General features: G+C 45.7%; 1 protein-coding gene across 1 annotated transcript in view; it reads right to left on the minus strand.

Annotated features, from left to right (window-relative positions):
- The window catches only part of LOC120836240, a 48,697-nt gene extending 26,946 nt beyond the window's left edge, over positions 1 to 21,751 (minus strand). Inside the window, exons 1-7 of the mRNA XM_042293289.1 lie at positions 21,561 to 21,751; positions 18,566 to 18,613; positions 16,584 to 16,696; positions 12,723 to 12,797; positions 10,062 to 10,207; positions 9,956 to 9,984; positions 8,170 to 8,278 (exon numbers count right to left, since the gene is read on the minus strand). Coding sequence (XP_042149223.1) covers positions 8,170 to 8,278; positions 9,956 to 9,984; positions 10,062 to 10,207; positions 12,723 to 12,797; positions 16,584 to 16,696; positions 18,566 to 18,613; positions 21,561 to 21,645 — 605 coding nt within the window. The 5' untranslated portion in view covers positions 21,646 to 21,751. The remainder of the gene's footprint in view (positions 1 to 8,169; positions 8,279 to 9,955; positions 9,985 to 10,061; positions 10,208 to 12,722; positions 12,798 to 16,583; positions 16,697 to 18,565; positions 18,614 to 21,560) is intronic.
- Between the last annotated feature and the right edge of the window lie 430 nt (positions 21,752 to 22,181).

Genomic DNA, 22,181 nt, shown 5'->3' on the forward strand with positions numbered 1-22,181 from the left:
GCCATGGAGTCTTCCCACGCGCACAAAACGAGCTTCTGATTTGGCGCATCCGTAGCAATCCGGCCTTCTGGGACTGATGGAGACCGTCGAGACCCGAATATCCTCGGTTTCACCCAACGTTACTAAAACACTTGGTTGGGAAACTCGCCGTCGAAACCTGGGCCGCTGGCGTCCACCCAGACCGAGCTAAATGCGACAACAGCGCCACTCTTTATCATTTGTCTGTACTGTGGTCACCTTGAGCTTTTTGAAAGCCTGTTTTTGCGTAAAAACAAACGAAAAAGACTCTTTTTGCATGAAATTTATTAGAGTTTAGTACCAAAAGAGGGGCGCGTTATGTTTTTAAAATCTTTAGTTTGCAGGGCTTTGCGGAACAATTAATATTGTTTTTATACAACCATGCCTCAGCGGGCCTTTCAGGTAGCGCGTCCAGACCTAGGTGCATTTTAACTTCGGTAGTTGAACGCGGCGCGTCCGCCGGGGAGACGGGGGTTCCCCCCTGTCAAAGCCAAAAATAGAAGTCACGTGCAGTTTCTCGAGTGGCCGCTGCGGGAGAGATGGTGGCGTTGTGTTCGTCATTAGCTCGATGCTCGGAGACAAATTGGGGCCATATGTTTAGGGCTGTCTCTATGGGAGTTTCCCAACTGAGTGTTTTAGTAACGTTGGTTTCACCTTACGATAGACAGCAGCGGCCTCTTCTAGCCATTCCAAGGCCGTGTTAGTGTCATGTGACCCTGGGGAGAGACGCAGCAATGCGTGGGGTGCGTAGTCACGTAATTTGTACGCAGTGCTCGCTTTGCTGGGATGACAAAAAAAAGTAACCTTACGTGAAATCATCACACATGCAGATTGTGATCGTATATAATAAACATATTTTGTGTGTTTTATAGGGGCAGTACAACGAATTTTTTTTACTTTGGCCGATTCACTGCCGGAATTAATGTGTCCCCGATAGCCGCATTTGCTTGCGCTCGCTACTCATTACTAACAAAAAATTAAACAAATTTGAGGTCAAAGTGCCTCTCAATTCTAACGTCGTATTTGGAGTGGCGTACTCTGGGGGCCACCATGTTTCCCGTTGGGTTCTCTCTTGAGAAACCTCAGCCGCTCCCTCCGCGAATGGCAATTTTTTTAGGATTAGCATCGTCGAAGGTCGCGGCGAGTGATCGACACCAAAGGCGGTTCGCCACGGTGCTGACGGCGGCTCTAGCAGCGGAGGAGGACATGTTTTATTGCTCATGGGCGTGTTTCGGCAAATAACGTGTTTTTCTTTTCCTTTGCCATCCCGCAGCGGAATAGCAGTTTTTCGGGGCAATGTGACGCGTGTTTCGTCACTCAGTGCCGACATAAACAATATAAAGAAATACCGAGGACACCTAAGCCCTTCGTATGAGTTGTGAATGCGAAAGCATGAGTGTCGTTCTTCTGCTCGCATAGTTCGTCTGCGGTGTACTGCCGTGGACGGCTACATTTCCCTACTCCCGAGGTTGCGGCCGTCTACGATATGGATGCCTCAGGCGCCGCCATTGTCCTCGGCGACGAGAGGAGCAGAAGCGGCCGCAGCCCCCCATCCTCTCCGCCAACCCCTGACACGAGAGCGGCGGCCGAGCACGCGCTCTCCTGAAGCGTCCGCCAATGGCTATCATTGGCGGACGTAATATCGCTCAAGCAATAAAAAAAAAAAACTTTTTGCGTTTTTTGTTTTGTTTTTTGCTTTTTTTTTTTTTTAGCGGGGGGAGGGGGGGGGGGATTACAGACGTTGCTGGCTCCACTCGATGGCCGAGTCGGCAACGTCTGTAACCGCAAAAAATACAAACTGCAAATTCTTTCGTCATGAAAGTCGTTGCGCTGCCACTTGTGGGGTTTGCGGCCCACCACCGGGCAAAAGAACTCGCGCTCCGCGCCCGGTGCGCAACGTGCGCGCGAGACACGCTCCAGGCTCGGGACTCGGCAGGCCGTTGGCTGCCATCAGAAAGTAAAGGTGCGTTTTTCTGAGATCTGCCTCGTTGGTCCTTCTTGCGGGTGAGCAGTAGCACCGAACCCTACACACTTCAAAGTCAGAAAAACCACAAAAGGCGATGAAAGGAATAATTTTTTTTTTGTCTAGGCTAGATGGCTCAAACTACCGCCCGTTATAAATACAACCATTAGCATTTAGCCATCCATCCGGTAGAGGGATACACGGAACTGGGCGGAGCAGTACCGAATGACTCGTCGAAAGCGTGTGTCTCGAGAGAGAGAGATATTTATTGAAGCATGGAGAGGTAAGCCGGAGTCTGTGCTTTCTCTGGCTGGCTACTCCGTGGGGAAGGGTAGAGGGGAATAAAGACGATTAGAAGAAGAGTAAGTCACGCGCACATAAACACAACACACACACGCACACACTCAAAGTTCATCGATCAGTCGGGTGTCTTCGACATACTTTTGTAGAGCTTTTAAGACGATGCGTTGATGCCGCTTGTTCTTCCATGGGCCTAGGATATTTTTGCATTGAATGGTCTGGGGTCCAGCAGGTGAAGTATTCTTTTCATGCATTCGCGTTGTGTTTGGTACTTAGCGCATGCGGACAATGTATGCTCTACATCGTCTTTGCAGTTGCATGTGGTGCACGTTGGAGTGTCACTTCGGCCAAGAAGAAAATTATAGCTGCCAGTGTAAGCCACTCCGAGTCGTAGCCTGTGGTACAAAGTTTCGAGTTTTCTAGGTAGGGTATCTGGTAGTTGCGTTGTCAATTCTGGATCCACTAAATGTAATTTGCTATTTTGATGAACTGATGAAGACCACGACTGCATAATCATAGTGTTAATTACTTTCTTTATGGAGCATTTTATGTCGTATTTGGTGAATGGAACTTTTTGAAGCTTTCTGAGTTTGTGTCCGTTTTTAGCAGCCCTGTCAGCTTGTTCATTTCCGCTGATGCTGCTGTGACCTGGAATCCACTGCAGTATTATGTGATGTCCTATGTCAGCGGCTTTAGCATATACTTGTCCCACCTGTAATTGGAGAGTATTATTGCTGCATGATATCCCAAATATCATTAGGCTTTTAAGAGCCGCAATGGAGTCCGTTAGGATGACCCATTTTTGTATATTCGTTGATTTTGAAATATAAGTAATCGCCAACAGATTACCATGTAGTTCTGCTGTTGAAGAGGCTGTTCGGTGGGATAGCCTTGCGGTCTCAAGTACATTGTTCTGGGGAATTACGAAGGCAAAGGAAGATGATGTTTTGGTTGTGGATCCATCAGGATATACAAATACATGATCTTTGCATACAGCAGATACGTGAAGCATAGTTTGTTGAAATCGAACGGGTATCGCTGTGTCCTTGATTGCCCCCATTCCAGGTATCTCGGTATTAATTTTCATAGAGGGCGTAATCCAATACGATGGCGGAGTTTCTGCACTGTGCTTTGTCACCGAAGAAATTTCTTTATGCCACTTTTGTATTTCTTGCCCAAATGTGGAATGCGGCCTTTTTCTGACAATGTTTCGTATATGGTGTCTCTTATGCTGAGTAATGTGGCGTAGGTGTACTCGTAAAGATTCTTGCGTTTTTATAGTGTTGACAGATGATGTTTTCGTTTCAGCCAGCGTATCACAAGTAGACGTGCCTCTAGGAAGACCGGAGCAGACTTTAAGTGCATTCGTCTGCGTTGTTTGCAGGTTTTTGATGGTAGTTTTGCTAGCACCATGAAGCATCGGTGCACTATATCTGAGAATTCCGTCCACAAGAGAGCGTTCTAGGGCAAGCATTGCGGAGCACGAGCATCCCCAAGCAGTGCAAGCTAAGCACCGTAATACTGCGATGACTGCGTCAGTCTTTTTTCTTATTCGGTTTGCCTCGGGCGCCCATGTGAGATTTCGATCAACGATAACCCCAAGATATTTGTAAGATTTTACATATGACAGAGGATGTCCAGCTAATAAAATAGGGTATCGTCGCATTGATTTTTTAGTGAATGCCATTGCCGTTGTTTTTTTCTGACGACAAAGTGAGTCCCAGTTTTGATAATTGTTGGCTAATCAGGTGCAAAGCTTTCTGAAGCCTACGTGGTGGTACGTTTCGGTGAACACTAGTGGACCACAGGCAGATATCGTCAGCATAAAATGTGGCCATGACATTTGCAGGAATGACATCTGCTACCGATATTAATGCAAGGTCGAAAAGGGTCGGACTATGTACCCCACCTTGCGGAACGCCTCTTGATACCCTGTATTTACTTGTGCAGTTATTATTTGTTTTCATAAAACTTGACCTATCACTTAGGTAGTTTTTGTATCCAGCGGAGCATTTTCCCTAAGATTTCAATCTTTTTTAAAGCGGTAAGAATGGCATCGTGTTCAATGTTGTCAAAAGCTTGTTTTATGTCAAGGAAGACTGCAACAGTGATTTTGTTTCCTGCGTGGTTCTCTTCTATAGAACTAACTAGATTAAGTATGCTATCACTTGTAGATCTTCCTGAGCGAAATCCACTCATTGCCTCCGGAAGTATATCGTACGTTTCAAGATACCAATTTAGTCTTCCTTGTATAATTTTTTCTAACGTTTTTCCAATATAATTTGTCAATGCGATTGGACGGAAAGAACTATAAGCAGTTGGTGGCTTCCCTATTTTTAGCAAAGGTACAATTTCAGCTTCTTTCCACGGTTTTGGAACGTTTCCTGTCTCCCATGATCTATTCAGAAGCTCTAAAAGTCTCATTAAGGAATTTGTATTAAGATGGGCTAGTGCCATATACGTTACACCATCCGTTCCTGGTGATGACTTCTTATTCATTGATGCTAAAGCTATTTTCAGCTCTGAGAGTGTTAAGGCTGTATCCAATCTCGAGTCTTTTCGCACAACTAAGGTGTCATTCTGCGTGCTTTGGGCATTACGGCGAAGGCATTGTTGCGTTTCTGCTATCATCTTACAAAACTCTTCAGCTACTTCTAACTCTGAGCATTTCTTTTTTAGAGACAATGCTCGAAAAGGATGTAATTGCTCTGGTGTTTTTCTCAGTCCCCGTACAACTCGATATACTTGTGATATGGGACTTCGAGGGTCTAATCTTTCACAGTAGCTCATCCATCTGCGTTTAGCCAACACGTTCAAATGACGTCTTACGTGACGCTGTGCTTTACGTGCCTCACGGAGGTCGTTGGTACTGTGAGTTCGTCTTAGCCGTCGTTTTGCTCTTCTCCGTATTGCTCTTAACCTTTCATATTCCGCATCGAGTTCTGTTTTTCCAGCGGGCATAATAAACGATCTAATAGATTTGTTTAAAGCAGAAGCAATAGTTGGACCGATAGCTTCATCCTCCGTTGCAGCTGTTATGGCATTTTTCGGAACAAAATTAAATGCTTCCCAGTTCGTTTTTCTTATTTTACTCCGAATTTTACGTGCTCCGAAACCACTTACAGATATCATAATCGGTAAATGATCGCTTCCCCATGTGTCGAGGGCTGGCTGCCAGGTGCATTTTTGTATGAAGTCTTTCGACACAAAGGTCAAATCCAAACAACTGCTTACTTTTGTTCCCCTGATAAACGTGGGTCTTCCATCATTGATGTTGACGAGATCGAACTTAATGGCAACCTCAAGAAGTTCACGTCCCCTACGAGTGTTTTGTAGGCTACCCAGAGTTCATGATGAGCATTAAAATCCCCTAACAAGCAGCATGGCTTTGGTACTGCTAGAAGGATGTTTTCTAACCTTTTAACATCAAATGTTACGTTGGGAGGTATGTAGGCAGAGATGAAAGTTATTGAGCTCGTTCCATTTCTGACAGTTGCAGATACATATTTGTTTTCGTCATGTGGGCAAATATCCTCTTCAACGTAAGTTAAATCATTTCTGATGGCTAGTAAAGTTCTGCTGTTTCCAGTGTGCTTTTTTGAGTAAAATATTTGGTATCCTGAGATCCTGAAGCGGTTTCGAACGCCATGTTCCGATATAGCTAATACGGGACAAGAATTAGTTCTAAGGTATTGACGAATGTCTGATGCTTTTGACTGAAGGCCTCGTGCATTCCATTGTAAAACAGAAACAGTTGCTGATTAAAATATATCAAGGAGTGTGGGAAATTTCAAGTTAAGTATTTGTACGATGTCTTTCATTACTGGTGAAGTGAACTGACTCAGGAAGTTTGTGATAACCTTGATTACTGTTCTAAATATCATTTTCCAATCAAGCGCAGCTGAATCGTCTGGCTTTGAAGTATAATTTCGCTCTTGGCTTTGAGGCCTTCTTTCGGGCTTAGTTAGGGGAGGTTTTGTATGCCGGTTTGTAATTTTCTTGTATGCTGCCTTCAGGGCATCTACGTAGTTATACTTGCTTGTCCCAGGTGACGCGTTTTCACCATCGACTAGGACCGATGGCCCCGAGCGGTGTTTGGATTTCATATCGTTCACTGTTTCGTCTGGTTGCGGTTTCAGAGTTTCTCTCTCTTTGCCGAAGTTATCTTTCGCAAAGTCTGCTTTTAGGGGCTCTTTTTGTTTGCTGTTCGCTGTTGCTGTAGTAGCAAGGTTCTCACGTTGATGTGGTACTTTTTGTGGGTGGTTTTGAGGCAGTGAATCGGTGTGGCGCCCGTGCTACCAAGTACATGCCTTGGTAGCACGGGCGAACCAAATGTTATACTAACATTGTGTGACGTTCCCAGACGTCGTATTTGTGCAACCGTTGCGTTGCACCTGAGTTGCTCTCGAAGCTGTGGCATCGTGATGTCTGGGTCAATGTCATGAACGACTCCAACTGAAGTGTTCTTGTTTTGTGGCTCATATACGTAGACCGGTATTCTAAGAAGCTCTGTCAGTGTCAGTAGTGTTGACGTGGTGTGCAGATTTCGTGTATCCACTGCGATCAGGTTTAGTTTCTTGTTTATCTTGATCTCTAGGATGCAGGAAGGGGCGATGTTTTCGAAGAAAGATGTCAAGCGAATGCTGTTCATGTTTCCCAGCTGCTTTGAGGCATCTTGTGGTGTAAATATTATAGTATGTCCAATGCAGGTTAGAGCGGATGTGGACGAGATAACAGTGTTGTTACTCGAAGAATTCGTGCCTGGTCGTTGGCGTTTTCGGGACCCCACTGTGCTGAAGGACTTGTCACTTGAAATGATGGTAACTTCTTTTATGTCTTCTTCATGTTGCATGTCCGTTTCCTCTGACTCAGTGCCAGTTGGTTATCCATTTATTGAAAGACGTTGTTCCGTTAACAGGATCCCGGAGGCCTGGGTTGTAGGTTGATCTTTTTGGCCACATGTGGGGAGTTCTTGGTCGGTGGCATCCGAAAGCTCGTTATATGGGTTGGGATGGATTGGAATGTCCATGGCTTCCATCATGGGCTACGTTGCATGCTTAGTGTATTCTCGAAGCACAGTGCCAGCGACCGACCCTGGCGGGGGGCCGGGACATGCAATATTTTTAAGTCGCGTTGCAGGATAATTCAGATGGCGCCGAGTATATTAAGCAACGCGAAAAAACTGGAAAGATAGCGAGAGCTTTCAAAGATCAGCCTCACCAGAGCTCGTCGTCGTCGTCCGGCTCCATGTGTCTCGAACTGTCATGTGCAACGGGTCGGAGACAGTAGCGTAGCCAGGAATTGTTTTCGCCCCCCCCCCCCCCCCCCCCCCCCCCCCCCCACGAAAACAATTCCTGGGTTGTCGGGGTTTGCTGAGGTGGTGGAGATGCCCACTACTCGGGGTGCAGAGAGGGGGAGGGGGGTCAAAATGCATGTGTATATTATAAGGTCAGCTGGACTTCGGGGGGGGGGGGGGGGAATGCTGAAGCCCATAAGCCCTCACCGCCCCCCCCCCTCCCTCTGCCTACGGCCCTGGTCGGAGCAGCCATTTCTCCGATGGTTCGGTCGCCGAATCGGATAGCTTTGTCGCGCATGTGCAGAAAGGGCGGAAGTGTTGAGATCTCCTGCGAAATGCGCTGTCATACCCTTTTCACACCGAACGCGACGGGAAGGGGCTTCAGCGCTACATTGGAAGCGCTGTTCTGGCTACTTGGCGTATTTATCTGATTTATATGTAATTTTGATATTCGCCATCCTGCAAGCGAAATAAGAAAGTTCTAGGTCTTTTAATATATATATTTTTCTAATACACTACCATTAAAGTTTTCTTTAAGATGAAACAAACTTTAGTGATTTTATGAAAGTGGGAACAGAATTGTCACACCTACACTCTCAGGATGTGCTCCGAAACGTCTAATTCACAGCGGTAGAGTGCGTGTACGTCGCTGACGAGAGCTACTTGATCTCTGCTGCATAATCCACCAAGGAAGGAGTAACCTGAAAGGAATGGAAGTATAGCAGTTACATGATAGGGCTCACGGTTATTTACATCCGCGCAAACTGTCGCAGAATGAACGCAGTAAAGAAACCTGACGAGGATAGGGCATCCTACCCAACCCCTTTTTTTGTTTGCCATTTAAGAAGGTTCAGATGTCGGCAAATCATGTGATATGCGCTTTGCTATGTGCTAGTATATATTTAACGAATGCATCGCGCATAAAGCGAAGTGAGTATTCATTTGTCCTCAGCACGAGCTGTCGATCAACTTCTCGTCTACCGTTAGCAACAGTTCTATCGGTGCCAGACAAATGCGACGAGTGCTTATTTTCAGCACGCGCCTAACTGCGGAGCGCACTGATAGGGTCGACATTCCCTATGCGGAGAGCAACTCGTCTGATTCTTGCGCGGGGGCTGCGTTGACGTCAGAACGACCCCGAGTTCTGATTCGCTTTGATCAGAAGGATCGTGGGTAGACCTCAGTGCCAGATGCCTTAAAGTCTAACCACTATTTTTTTTTTCAATCAGCCAATAAGAGCTTAGCGTTCTGACATCCTCGCAGTCCCTGAGCCAGAAGCAGACGAACTTGCACTCCAAATAGCATTCGGACTTTTTGGCGAATAAATACTGCGACTAATTGGTGGCTGCAACTTTTATTAGTCCAGCTGCATTTTAATCCCATTAAAACATGTAGCCGGGTGAAGCTGGTATGAACACTGGAAGACTAATCATGCGACGTTAACCTCAGAGACGCAGTGTGCATTTTGCGCCCGGAACCAGCTTCATCCAGAGCGGATTCGATATGATGATTCCCAGCTGGCATGACCTCGTCTTATAGCTCACTCCAACGGCCAAACCAAGAAGGAAAGATCAAACAAGAAATTCCAGTTGGATTGGCAAGGCAGAGGACCTCGTACTAAATCGGGTGCCTGAGTTTTTTCATTTTTATAATTCATTTTTTGTCTCGCGCTTTTTGCTATATTCAGTCGACGTGGAAGTCGACCGAAAACCGAAATCTGCAAAACCAACACCGCTAAAATGGGCCACTCTCAAGAAAAATGTCAGAGGGATGAATTACGCTTGCTGTCATGCTCGGCCCAGCGTTGGTTTCCTGCATGTTGATGTTTGGCGTCACGCGCTTGAGGCCGTCGGTGGGCGCAGATTAAACACGAATGCGGCCTCAGCGTTCATTTGGGACTCGTCTTGCCCTGCTTGAATACGAGTTCCGGCCGCAAACTGCCGCAGCACTCGCGTTCAACCTGAGTCCCGCCACGCTGGCCCCAAGCAGCTGACGTAGAAGCTCAAGCGCTATAGGCCTTCTTATCCAGGAGGTAGGACCTGTGCTCCCCGTACAACGTGAAGACGGCAGCTACTCAGAGTGCTACAATCTACAGCGCCTAGAACGCGCCTCAGACTGGCGTGATTAACCTTCTATTCTGTCCACGCATCGAAAGAGGTTCCGAAGTGGCAACAAATTACATCACAAAAGCCGAAGTGTCATGCTGTCGGATGTCGCGATCCTGGCGGTCGGGCGTAAAAGTTCTGGCTGATAAGTTTTCCGCCACTCCTGGATTAGCATGTCAGTATGGACCAGCTCGCCTGTATAGTTACTTTAGTTCAAATCATTCTCTTCGAGACAATGTAGGAATAGGGGAATCAGTAACTGAAATACGTTACCAGTTTGAGACTGATCCTGGAAGTAGTACCTGTAACAAAAACAGCTCGTTTTCAGTTTAGATCTCGATACAGCCACGGAGATGTCAATTGCTTCTCCATTACTTACGACGTTAGCATAACGATGACCGTAGCATTTTGAAACTGCGTCTGGTTTTGCATTGCATAATCCTTTAAACCCCACAGAGCACTATTTCCATCCAACTTGCCATGTGCATCGATGCTGGTTTGATATATCCTCTTCTGTTCAGACTCCTGAAAAACGCGTCGCAAGAACATGTTTATCGTTTTCATGTCGTTTTCTTTATATTTTTGTTTAGTCTCCACATACGCTGAGTACACAGCAAGGGACACTTAATAAAGCGCGACGCATGAAAGTTACGTTCTCGGCAGGACACAAAAAGACGTATCAGTTTAACGTCAAGGTAACACAGCTAACACATCGTAAAAAAGACAGTCTGCAGAAACAGTCTGAGGCGTGGTTCTTCCATGTATGGCTGTCCCGCCACATTCGTCATCCAAAGACTGTCTGCAGAGATGTTCGAAGAGTGCATTTGTATAAAACAAAGATACTGGGAGCATTCTTGAGGAGCGCCCGCAGATAATTACGTCATTTCTTTTGTATAATGTACGAGCAGTGTGAATATGACGTCGCCACAAATGTTATATACTTGTGGGACCAGTTTCGTCTATTTCTAACAATGTCGAGCTCTCCTCGGACGCGTAATTGCATTGACAGCTGCCTGAGAAGACGTTCAACATGTACCATCGATCACGCAGAGTCAAGACGCACTTCAGAGTTCCCTTTTCTTAACACTTTCCGAGCATTCACAACTCGACATTTACGAAGGTATACCTTGAGGCGCCGACGTTCGCACGTTTCCGACTACATTTATTTCACCCGCTTGCGCGATGATAGCGCTCGGATTTCGAAAGCATGCCATCACGCTTGACGAATAATTCCGGTTTGAACACTCAGCGGAATTCACGCTGTGACGATTCGCCCTGTAAATTTCTATGCACGGAAAAAAAAAATTTTGTTTCAGCTTGTTCGACTTTTTTTGCGCTGGGACCGACTGCGCCGGCCGCAGTAGTCGCGGTTCCTTTGTCTCCATGATTAAATATAGAATTCATCATACTCATAAAATCACAGTGAGTGTTTGGTCCATCGTGAAAGGTCGACCAGGACGACGCTTTGGTCACTCCCGTCGACGATTCACGAACACAACACATTTCGCCAAGAAGGCAGAAAGCGAACTTTCCAGCACTACGACCCTTGATGGGGAGAAGCAAGCTTTTTGGGGACGCACACCCTCCGTTTTAATTATTCACGTAATTCTAAGATTAACTAAAGAATAAGGCTTTAATTTACGCTGTAAAGGTGGTTGGACAGCGAAGCTGTGGTACCCCCTGCAACGATTGCCCACTGCACTATAGACCCTTTTGTACGGCAAGCGTCACCAGGTGGTGCTCCTGTCTGACATCCCGGAGAACTTTCGGTTTTAAAAATAATAAACAAAGGCCACCTTAACACTGCTGCTTGAAATGTCGATGAAAAGTCTAACCAGCTTCAGGTGAACGCCAAAAGAACGAAGGACTGCGAGATCTTTTCAAATGTTTCGAGTATTCTTGTAAAACAACTTCACTCTTCCAAGATGTAATATTGTACAGCCGAAGGCCCTCGTTAAATCTGCAAATTTGTTATCATGTAGCATTTGTGCCTTCTAGCACTGGGGACATAAGCAAGGGCAACAGGTTGGCAAAGATGGTGCGACCCAAAGTCACTTCGGACGCAAGTGGCTGCTCATGTTCGCAAACAGCAAGAGGGTCTATACCAAATGATTGACAAACGAAAGGTAAATGCACTGTACCAAAACTTTATATATATATATATATATATATATATATATATATATATATATATATATATATATATATATATATATATATATATATATATGAAATACTTCGTATGCTGCCGTTGCTGCGGCAGCTCATGCAACCGCAATCTTTACCGCGAAACGTATGCGGGAAGCGCTACGTGCTTATCATCGTTCGCGCTCGCCTTATAATCTATCACGTGGTTTTGTCACCTGTTTTGCGGTTTTCTTATTGAAGCAAGTGTTAAAACCACATGATAAATGATAGGGCGTTCGCGGACGGTGATTAGGCGCACGCGTGGGTTTTCTGTAGACGGACGAGAAGAAATCCCACCTGCGAGTGCTATACAGCTTTGCTGTAAAACATAAAAAACAAACATTCAATTTGCTCCGAGGAGGCTGAGAGCTTGCATTGTATAGAGGAGCTTTAACTGGCATTCAAAGTTTATGGGTAATGGTATTTATTCGGGTTTAAGAGTAGCCGGTTTTCAAGAAGCCGCTCCCGTCGGCGGCCAAAATGACTTTAGTGAACGTCGCCAGGGCGAATTCAAAAGGAAACACAGAACCAACTACGAATGAGTTGATGCTGCTTGAATACGTCCCTGCTCGTACTGATTGAGCTCTGTCCCCGACGGTGCCACTCGCCGTGCTTGTGTGTTTCGTCGACACTACAGACGATGCCAATAACTAATCGTCTGCATGCCAACTAACGGGCAAATGGCGTTTAGGGAAAATACCCCGTACCGCTGAGGCTGCAACATCACTGACGTATGGTGCCGATCGCCGAGTACGTCACGATGCGGCTAGCACACTCAGGTGTTTCTTCGCGTGTAGAATCCCTCTGCGTGTATTTAACTCGGGCTGACGCGCGAGCGAAAAGGACATCTTACACTTAAGCAGCTGGTTCCAACCAGCCTCAAAACGAATCTCAGATCGTGTGGCAGTCCGCTGTAAGTTGCTCTCACCTACAAAAGAAAGAAAAAACACACGAGACATGTTAATGATATCTACGAGTAAGAACCTTAAATATGCCGAGATGGACAAATAAAATTCCGCCGTAATCAAAATAATGAATTACAAAATAAAAAAACAAAGCTGTTTGGCAACTGACAGCTATAAAAGAAACCCAAGGGGTGGCCTATTTTTTCACGCTTTTTGCTCTCTGATTGGTCGTTCGGCGTCTATCGATGCAATCTGTTTGGCTGCGAGGAGATAGTGACATGCCTCGGAGGCTTGCACTCGCCCTGCTAAAGCGTCATAGCTATAGAGCCCCGCGTGCATAACAGTTTGATCATCCGCATCTGATCCGCATCCGCAAACTTCGCATCCGCAACGTTCTTAAATCTTGGTGGATTGGGTGAAAAAATTCGTTCATTAAGAAGAGAAGAATGTTATCACGTGGTTATCTTAATCGAATAATGGAAAGTACGAAAGACGCGTTTTCAAACCGGCAGAAAGATCAGTCAGTGAAAATTCGAAGTAATGGGAAAAGAAGCGGTGACTTTTTCAAGTAACGGCAAATTACTTTTTTTTCCTCGAGTAATATAGGGTGTCCAATGTCACCAGTCTCGATCTAAAATGGACCGCCAAAATCGACGCCTGCATGTAGCAATTTACACATTTCGCCAAAGGTGTATTTCACAGGTCGTTTTTTTTTTTCTTGTAAAATTACAAAGCGTAACTTTTTTTGTCTAAAAAATAGGGCCAAGAAACTTGCCACGCTCAACAGCGGGCGGCGACGCAGACGACCAAGTCGAGATGCGGGGTGCGTCTGGCCCGCGTATTGATAGACGGCGTCTGTAGCAGTGCACGAAGGTGAGGCCGACCAGCCGAACGAAGCAGACGACACGCAGACGCAATCCGTTGGCAGCAAAAGCGTCGTCGTTATGCAATTCGCGTTTTTTTCCTTCAAGTTTCGCTTTTATTGCCCAAATTTATTTTTTAACCAAAGGTACATTTCAAGAAGATTATTTTCATTCGAATAAACCATGCTGGTCGCGAACAATCTCGTTAAGGACGTAGCGCCATCTGTCAATACGAGCGCCAAACCCGCCCCGCTACTTGACGTGGTCGTCTGCGTCGCCACCCGCCGTTGAGCTTAGTGAGTTTCTTGGCACTATTTATTACAGAGAGAAGACTATGCTTTGTAATTTTACAAAAACAAAACCCACCTTTGAAATACACTTTTGACGAAAAGTTTAAATTGCTACGTGCAGGCGTCAATTTTTACGGTACATTTTAGATCGAGCCTGGTAAATTGGGACATCCTATAGAATAATTAAATACTTTTTTTAACCAAGAGTAAATGTAGCTGTAATAACCGTAAGCAATTGCTTCTTTCTTCCAGGTTGCGCGTACAAGACTGGTTCCACCTCGGTTAAACGAGGTTATGCCGAACTTCAGCTATCGTGCATTCCCCGCGTGCATCAACATGGACTTTCTGCTGATACTGCTAAGATTGAATGGACGTTGTGGAGGTTAAAGATAAGACATTTGTTTAATGTCATACGAAATGACCGACGAATGTAACTTAAATTGTGAGCGATATTTCGGGTTCGTGGAACTTCATTACATACAATCTTGCCACTCAGCCGTAGTGAGGTAAGTCTTACTTTGGGTGGAATTTTGTTGTAGGAGTGTTGAGTTTGAAAGTGAAATCCATAGACCAGCTCGGAGCACGGGAAGCGAATGCTTGCGCTGCAGAACCCGGCGATCCCGTTTTCAATCACCACCTCTACCCGTTTCGATCTTGATGGACATCGTACCGGCGTGCGGTCGTGTATCACTATAGTGCGTGGTGGTGCACGTTAAAGAACTAAGGCTGAATAACTGAATAAATTGCTCAACTACAGCCGAGAAACACGTCGCCCATTGGAGCTAACTAACTTATTTCTCTATAAATATATACGCAACAAAATTACAATTATTAAAATCCAAACACGTTCGTCGGTTCGCGGTATATCTGTTCTGAAACTTTGCGTCTGTAGCCGGCTCATGCTGGCTATCCCGATTATCTGGCCTACAAAAATGAGATGGATGTGTACAACGTTTTGTGTTTCATTTTCCACACGTTGAATGAGCAATTATTATAAGATTTTTAAGATTTTCTTTATCTAACAAGATATGCAAATTTATGTAATAATCATAATGGCAATATTGTCTCATGTAGGCACGCGTCAGAAAGTGTGGGCATGCCCAACTTGAGATGCAGCTGTAATACGCATCGCGTGGATAAAAACTAAATGAGGCGGTTCGACGTTACGTGCTTGGCTCATGTGGGCAGCCCAAGTCCAGGGTGTCCACACAAAAAGAGATGTTAGTGTTTTAAGCTTTCTTTACCCAAAAATAACTTTCACGTTGCCAGAATGTAGCACTCGCGGTCTGGACCAGATACCAAAGCTTCCAAACTAACCGTTATCTGATTAAAAAGTTTAAGCGATTTTCCGAACTTTCTAATGAGAAAATGGCGGCTGGCGAAACCCAGGAATACATGGGGGTGAATGGCGTGCCAACTTCCGCAAATTAACCTAATTTTCCCATCGAAAGTTTTAGAAAATTATTTGTAACTTGTAAAAAAGGGAACGATTATTATGAAACTTTAGAATCTCGTCCGGCTACTAGCGTTACTTACAGGTTACATGAGAAGTTGAGGGGGGGGGGGGGGGAGAGGGGGGAGGCGGCACTCTGTAGGTTTCTTTAAGGAAAGCTCAGGTTAGCTGCCAAAGGTGGCTCCCATGAGCCACCTTAGGCAGCTAAAAGGGGAAGGGGGGGGACTGTCGAGAGGGGGAAAGGGAGGTGCGGGGCCGGATAATAAAGCAAGCTCTGCTACCGCTCAATTCCCTCTACAAATGAACATTTTGTTTCGAGGTTCTTTGTTTAGATGAGCACGGAAGCACCTTTTTTCTTAATTTTTTTTTTCTTACAAAACCTAAGCATGTAAAATATAGTAACATGAAAAACTGCAGTGCGCGAACGGAACATATTGACAGATGGAACCGCAGAAACAGCTTTAAATTTACTCTTCGGGAAGAAACGTTTTCATAGAATGTTTATTTGTATAACATTTATTATGTATTCTTTTAGATCTATTCCATTCGCTTAGAACTCATTTGGCAACTATGCGGGCACGTTCCCACGAAAATAAGACGTAAAGCTCCATTGAAAAAAAGAAAAAAAAAATAGAGACGGATGCATGGTCACCCCTTACTTGGGACATGTCAGTCCTTTACACGCTGGAGTAACCCCATTTTTCTTACAGTCGTAGAGTCTTTCTGAATCCAATGTCACGCAAGTGCACTGACCTTCAAATATCGCGGAGTCTCCTTAATTCACAAAAAGCAAAGCCTAGACAAATTTGTTGTGGTCTTCGAGAAAATAAGTCGTGGAAAGGTAGGAATCGTACATCAACATCATGACCAAATCATAAATGCATAATTATAGAGCGATTCATAGTAGCAGCAGGCAAAATAATTTAAGCATATATTTTCGGCAGTTCGTAAATGGTGTAGAAAGAATTAATATGGTCACTTTTGTCACACAGAGGCAAAATAAAGCGGCAAATCTACAATAAAATAAACGCGTGTCTTCCTTTTTTGTATGTGTGGCTTTTCATGCAACCAATCGGGGCCTTTAAGAAGTACAATTCATTATCAGTGTCTAAAGGTCTGCTACCTATCACTGAAAATACAACAACGTACACTTTTGTTTGTTCTATATTTTTAACTGCGGGGCTAATGACTTTTTCTACTTACTCCATTCAGCAGAACCGTCATGTAAAGGCGCTGATCTCCAGTACTGTCAAACAATTGGCAGTGCGAGTGATCCGACAAAAGAAATACGTTAACGTAGCGTGTCAGCGAAGGAACTGCATAGAAACAGGAAGTAATGGTTAACTTGGTCGGCACATATGAAATACTATCCGGAGCACAAGTTCGTCTGCTTGTTTCGGGGTTATGGGGACGTCAGAACACAGAGCTCTGATTGGCTCTGATTGGAAGGATAGTGGGTACACCTCAAAGCAAGCTGCCCTTGAGGTCTACCCACTATCCTTCATTCAGAGCCAATCAGAGCTCGGCGCCTTTGTGACGTCACCACAACGCCTGCTCAGGAAGCAGACGAACTCGCGCTCCGGATTGTTTCATATTGCCGAGTCAGTTACCAAGGAGACCAGAAAATTAGAATTAGAATTTCATTACATGCATATTGCGTGTCGTCACAGGATAGAAACGGCAGGGACGCATTTCAGCTGTACTCCTGCCTCGAACGCGAGCTTCTTGGCTTCAATAACATTTAGGCGTCTCGTTAGCTTCGACCGCGCTTGCGCAACCGATGCACGCTGGAAGGCAACGAGACCGTGCTTGAGGCAGGGTGTCCTAAAGAGGCGCCATCGCATGAGAGTAAAGCTCCAAAAAAGGCGATTTCCGCTCTGATATGTCGAGAATAAAGGCTGAAACACAAGTGCGAAGAAATTCCCTGCGAAAATCGCACGGAATTCGAAAGATGCAGAAGTCGTCCCTACCAACCCTTTCTCGGAGAACGATATTATTTACGGCGCAAAGATAGCCAGCAGGGTTTCAGCGCGGAAGCATTAACTGTCCCATGGAGCGAACCGACGTCATCAGCTTTGAAAGCACGCCAAACGTTGGCCAAACGGCACCTAAAATCTCCTCTCCCAAGTGAAGCCGATTTCCGATGGATTATGCTTCAATTGGCTGGCGTGCGTCATCACGGAACGAGGCTCCCATTGGCTCTCGTGCGGCGTAGTTCCAAAAAAAGCCACCGGAGCAGCCCTCTCCATGGCGGCGCAGCGCACGCAGCGGCGCGGCTGCCAGTAAAAGGAGGCAGCAGTGTCAGCAGAGCCAGAGCTCGCCCGGGCACACTCCAGAGAGGTCGCACGGCCGAGCTCAACGCAGCGCGGCGTGGCCGTTTCGCGAACGCGCCCGTTCGGCCGTCCACGTCACTACGCCGCGGACTGGCTAAGAGGGCGGAAGAACGATGTTCATGATTTTGCATTCACAACTCAAAAGTGGTTAGGTGTCCTCTGACTTTTGTTTTTGTTGTTAAAAGTATATCCGCGATTTCTGTAAAATAAAAATACAATTATGCTGTTTTTTTTAGGAGATGATGTAGAGTTGTTATGCGATTGGTTTTTTTTTTTGCGCGTGTATTTGAGCCTTGAAGGCAGCAACATATGTGAGAGAAACCAATCGGTAAATGTGCTAAATTCGGAACACGCTTAATATCGTACCACGCTACTATCGGAAAAGTACGAAGGCCAAATTGTTGGATTTCAACAGCAGCGGAGAAGGGCTGTTGTCTGGAGCCCGCGACAAAAGGCAATGAGAATATCCGCTACCTTAAATCATTTTTCTCTTTGCTTTTTTTCTTTTTACTTTTTACTTTAAGGCGCACAACTGTGACTCCAGCGAGAAAGGTCAGTGTGAGTGTCTTCTTTCTTGTGTCCGTTGTTGTTTGCGCCTCACACTCTGCTTCCTAACCCAAACATATGCTCGGGGAAGGTCTGCCGAAACGGACCTACCGAAGGACTCTAGGGTGACAAAAGACGGCTCGTGTTTGTAAACACAAAACAAGTCTCAAATATTACGAACACCAGACTAAACTAGGCTGAAGGAAAAACGAAAACACTCTATTGCCTCGAATTATTTTAAGTCTCGCCCACATTCGGGGTCGTTAAGTTTCGTATCTCATGAAGCCGGTGTCCGAAGTAATCTACCTGAGGGGGGCTTCGTAGGCACTGGTTGCGTGTGGCTGTGGCACATATCTGAAAAAAAATGCATTTGAAATTAAAATATTGCGTCAGCAGAAAAATAAAACACACACAATACGAGCTCCTTTCGTTCTCAATTCACTATCATCCGCAAAACAATATAAAATCGAGGTAAGAAAAACCTTTGTAATTAAATTTACATGATATATTTATTGTGGATAGGCAATAAACACTGGCCGGTAAAAAATAAAACATATTATTGTTAATCATCTATCTGAAAAAAACTACAATTTCCCAAAAGAGCACAAGTAATCAAATCATATATCTTTCGGTTCTGAATCAAGAGTGTATACGCAATGAAGTGGTCAACGTTCGAGATTGTTGCCAGTAGAGCCCTCAGCCTCTCAGATCAAAATTGAAACTTGAATAACTTTGCAAAAAAAAAAAAAAACTTAGTTGCTGTTCCTGTGTGCTTGCTAGTTCAATGTGTCTAGTGATGTGTAGGGTCAATATTAGGGCAAATCGGTGCCTATCAATATTTCCCCGGAGTTTACCGTAGTTTAAGAAATCAAGTGGTTGTGGCATGGCGTAGACTCATTGAACGTTCCCAGGCCACCGGAACTCAGAAGCTTCGTTTCAGAACCGAGTCGCGGCGCAGCAGTCGCAAAGCGCGTACAGTGTAGCGTTCGTTATCGTGCGAAGGCTTAAATCTACTTTCCTGGCCTGTGGCGACACTGTTTTTGTTTTTATTATCAAAGTTATTTCCTTCGTTCCGAGTGGTCTGTGAGTTGCTCCTCGCTGTCTCGTTTTTTTTTTCTCGCCTCGAAACAGATCGAAGTCGAGTGTTAGGCTTAGCGCCTGAGGCCTTTAGAGTTTGAAACGCAGCGCCAACGCAACCGGAGCGTGCAAAGGAGCCGGCAATCTTCTTTGCCGAACCAGATTAGCGGCTACTTGATATAAAAAATATAGAGAAAACGCACTTTCCCTCCGGTCCTAACTCATCGGCGCCCAGAGCTCCCACCCGCGTGTACCCGCCGTACCCGTGGCAACGTAAAAACGTTTTAAATACGTTTTTGTAGTTTTGGGCTCATCTCCAAAATGGCCGATTGATAACTTTTGCCGCGGGCTAAACCAGCCAATCAGAATTGGATTCTGCGGGATTGACTTCCGGTAAGACGACCGAATGGAATTCGATACTCTGGGAACATTCAGTGACTCTATAGAGCGGCATATTGTTCACCCGAACCCCAAACGAATGTTATTCGGTGGCAGAAGGTGTCAGCGGTAAAAACCCTGGCTCCTTGAGATGCCGGGGCGTGGTGCTAGTCGGGCTCCTCATTGACTAAAACTCTCAAAAACAAACCTACAAGTAGTCGTCCCAGAGTGCTTCGCTGGGCAGTGAACACGCTAAAGTTCCCGAGAGCCTACGGTTGTAAAAAATGCGAAGAGATATTTGCCATAAGCGTCGTATTTTGCGGAGAAATCGATAGTCTTCTCGTGGCGCATAATCCGTACATCCAGTGCATAATCCGCCGATAAAACATTCCAACACACAACGTACTCTATATAAAAAAGGCTCGTTTTTGAAGCCTTAAGAAGTCTTTCAGTTTGTGAAGAACGGTTTAGCCTCAAGCACTATCGCCACCTAGCGCAGTAAGAAGGTAAAAAGGCAACTGGGCGAAGAAGAGCTCTTTCGCATCATAAAAGAAGCTTAAAAGAACGGCTCATAGGTTCTTTACAAAGGACCCTTTAGGGGGTACGTAAAATAACTTTTTAGGGTGCAAATTATGGACAAGCCGAAGAACCCCCCAGAGTTATTTTACGACCAGATTTTTTGTTAGAGTGTACCTCGCAAAATGCGTGCTTTATTATTCTAGCTCCCAAAGGTACCTTGCATCATAAAAAATTCCTCATTAAAGGGGCCCTCCGGAGCGTTCTGCGATGGTCTATTTATGGTGGTAACTCAATCTGCAGGCCCTAAGGATCCTAAAAATCATAAAATTACGGTCATGCGCGGCGGATTTCCCTACTAAAATTGCTATCAAAGTCCCCGGCACGCCCCCTTTCTGAGATGACCCCGGAAAACGGGAGGGGCATCTCTTTGCGCGTCAGCCAATAGCAAGCGAAGGATCCCGGCGTCACTGCGCGTCACCAACGCCGCCAACCGCCGACCCGCGGAGGAATCTCTCGAACACGCGCGGACCGTCGTCAAGGGACCCGGACTTCGTGCTCGGCAGTCATCGTTCGTCGCACCGCACCGTAGCGCTGCTACTGCAATACGCAGTCGCATTCCACAGATGACAAGGAAAAGTTTGACTCGTTGACGTGGAAGGATCGCAAAGCTGGCTTGGGAGTCGGGATCCACGGGAAGAAGGAACACGTGTCCCGCAAACGCACGCCTGCAGACGCCCCGGGAAGCAGACGACCCGACGCGCCGACGCATCACCCCCGAGCAACAAGCTTGCGGGCAGAAAACGTTGTTCGCTGGTTTTGGAGCGATAATTGCGGACTGTGTTTCCCGCACCACAATCAGTTTACGTTTTTCTCAAGCTCTAATTTACAACAAGCTTAAAAAGTGTTGCAATAATAACGTTCGCATTCACCGCGGGACGCAGCATTTCCATTGGTCAAGTTTTAGCGATGGGCAGGGAATGGGGGATTGTCTTCCAAGAGAAAATAGTCCCGATATATTTCTTCTGCCATCTGCTTAATAAACGGTTTTGTAATCTAAAACTTTGTATACATATTAACTTGCACCAACTACGCAACATAACAATATAAACAGACGATCCCAGAAAGCTCCGGAGGGCCCCTTTAACAGAATGTCATTGACAAAATTTCTTACGTGTTATTATATTGAACGATCTTGCAAAAAAAAAAGTATTAGTAATCTAGTTTGCACATCATAATTTTTAACTTTTAAACGAGTGTAGTCGGTAGAGCTAAGAAATATGGTATATTTAATTTAGGGGAGAAACGTCCATCGAAATACACCGCTCACCTGCGTTTGGAATCCTCGGGAGAAAAATGAACAGCAGCAGCAGCAGAGGCGGCGGTCGAGAACTCCATAGCGACGAAAGGTACATGCCTGGGTTCGAAAGAGTAGACGTTTACACATTTGTGTCTAAGAGCGGCCAAGCCCGTTCTACCAACGCCACTTAGAAGATCAGGCCTGCGTAGCTCTCTTTCTTCCAGCCGGCATCACTAGTGAATCCCAGCAGCGCCACATATCCTGCGTCAGCAACGTCGACAGCGCGACTCGCGTGCAGCGTCTCACAGCGAGCGCGACGCTAACAAGAGGCGACGCCAACAAGGACGCGTCTACCACTTTGCGGCAGCCCTCGTCGAGAGTGCGTTTGCCACTTGGGGAGGGGCGAAGATCCACAAACGATGACGTCATAAGCAGGCCTCGTCTTCTATCGACGGGGAACCCGTTTGTTGTCCCCACACCTAGGTGTTTACCCAACACAAGGCCTTTGGGCATGCCCACAGGCCTTGGGGGCATCTCGACGTCATCATATTTACGTCACCTTCTTCAATAAAGCGCGGGGCACAGTGTAAAGTAACATAGACTAACAATATACGAAGTGACGTTTATTGTGGCCGTATTTCCGAATTTACA

Source organism: Ixodes scapularis, unplaced genomic scaffold (assembly GCF_016920785.2).
Source record: "Ixodes scapularis isolate PalLabHiFi unplaced genomic scaffold, ASM1692078v2 PGA_scaffold4__175_contigs__length_147842914, whole genome shotgun sequence".
In the NCBI taxonomy this organism is placed as follows: domain Eukaryota; kingdom Metazoa; phylum Arthropoda; class Arachnida; order Ixodida; family Ixodidae; genus Ixodes; species Ixodes scapularis.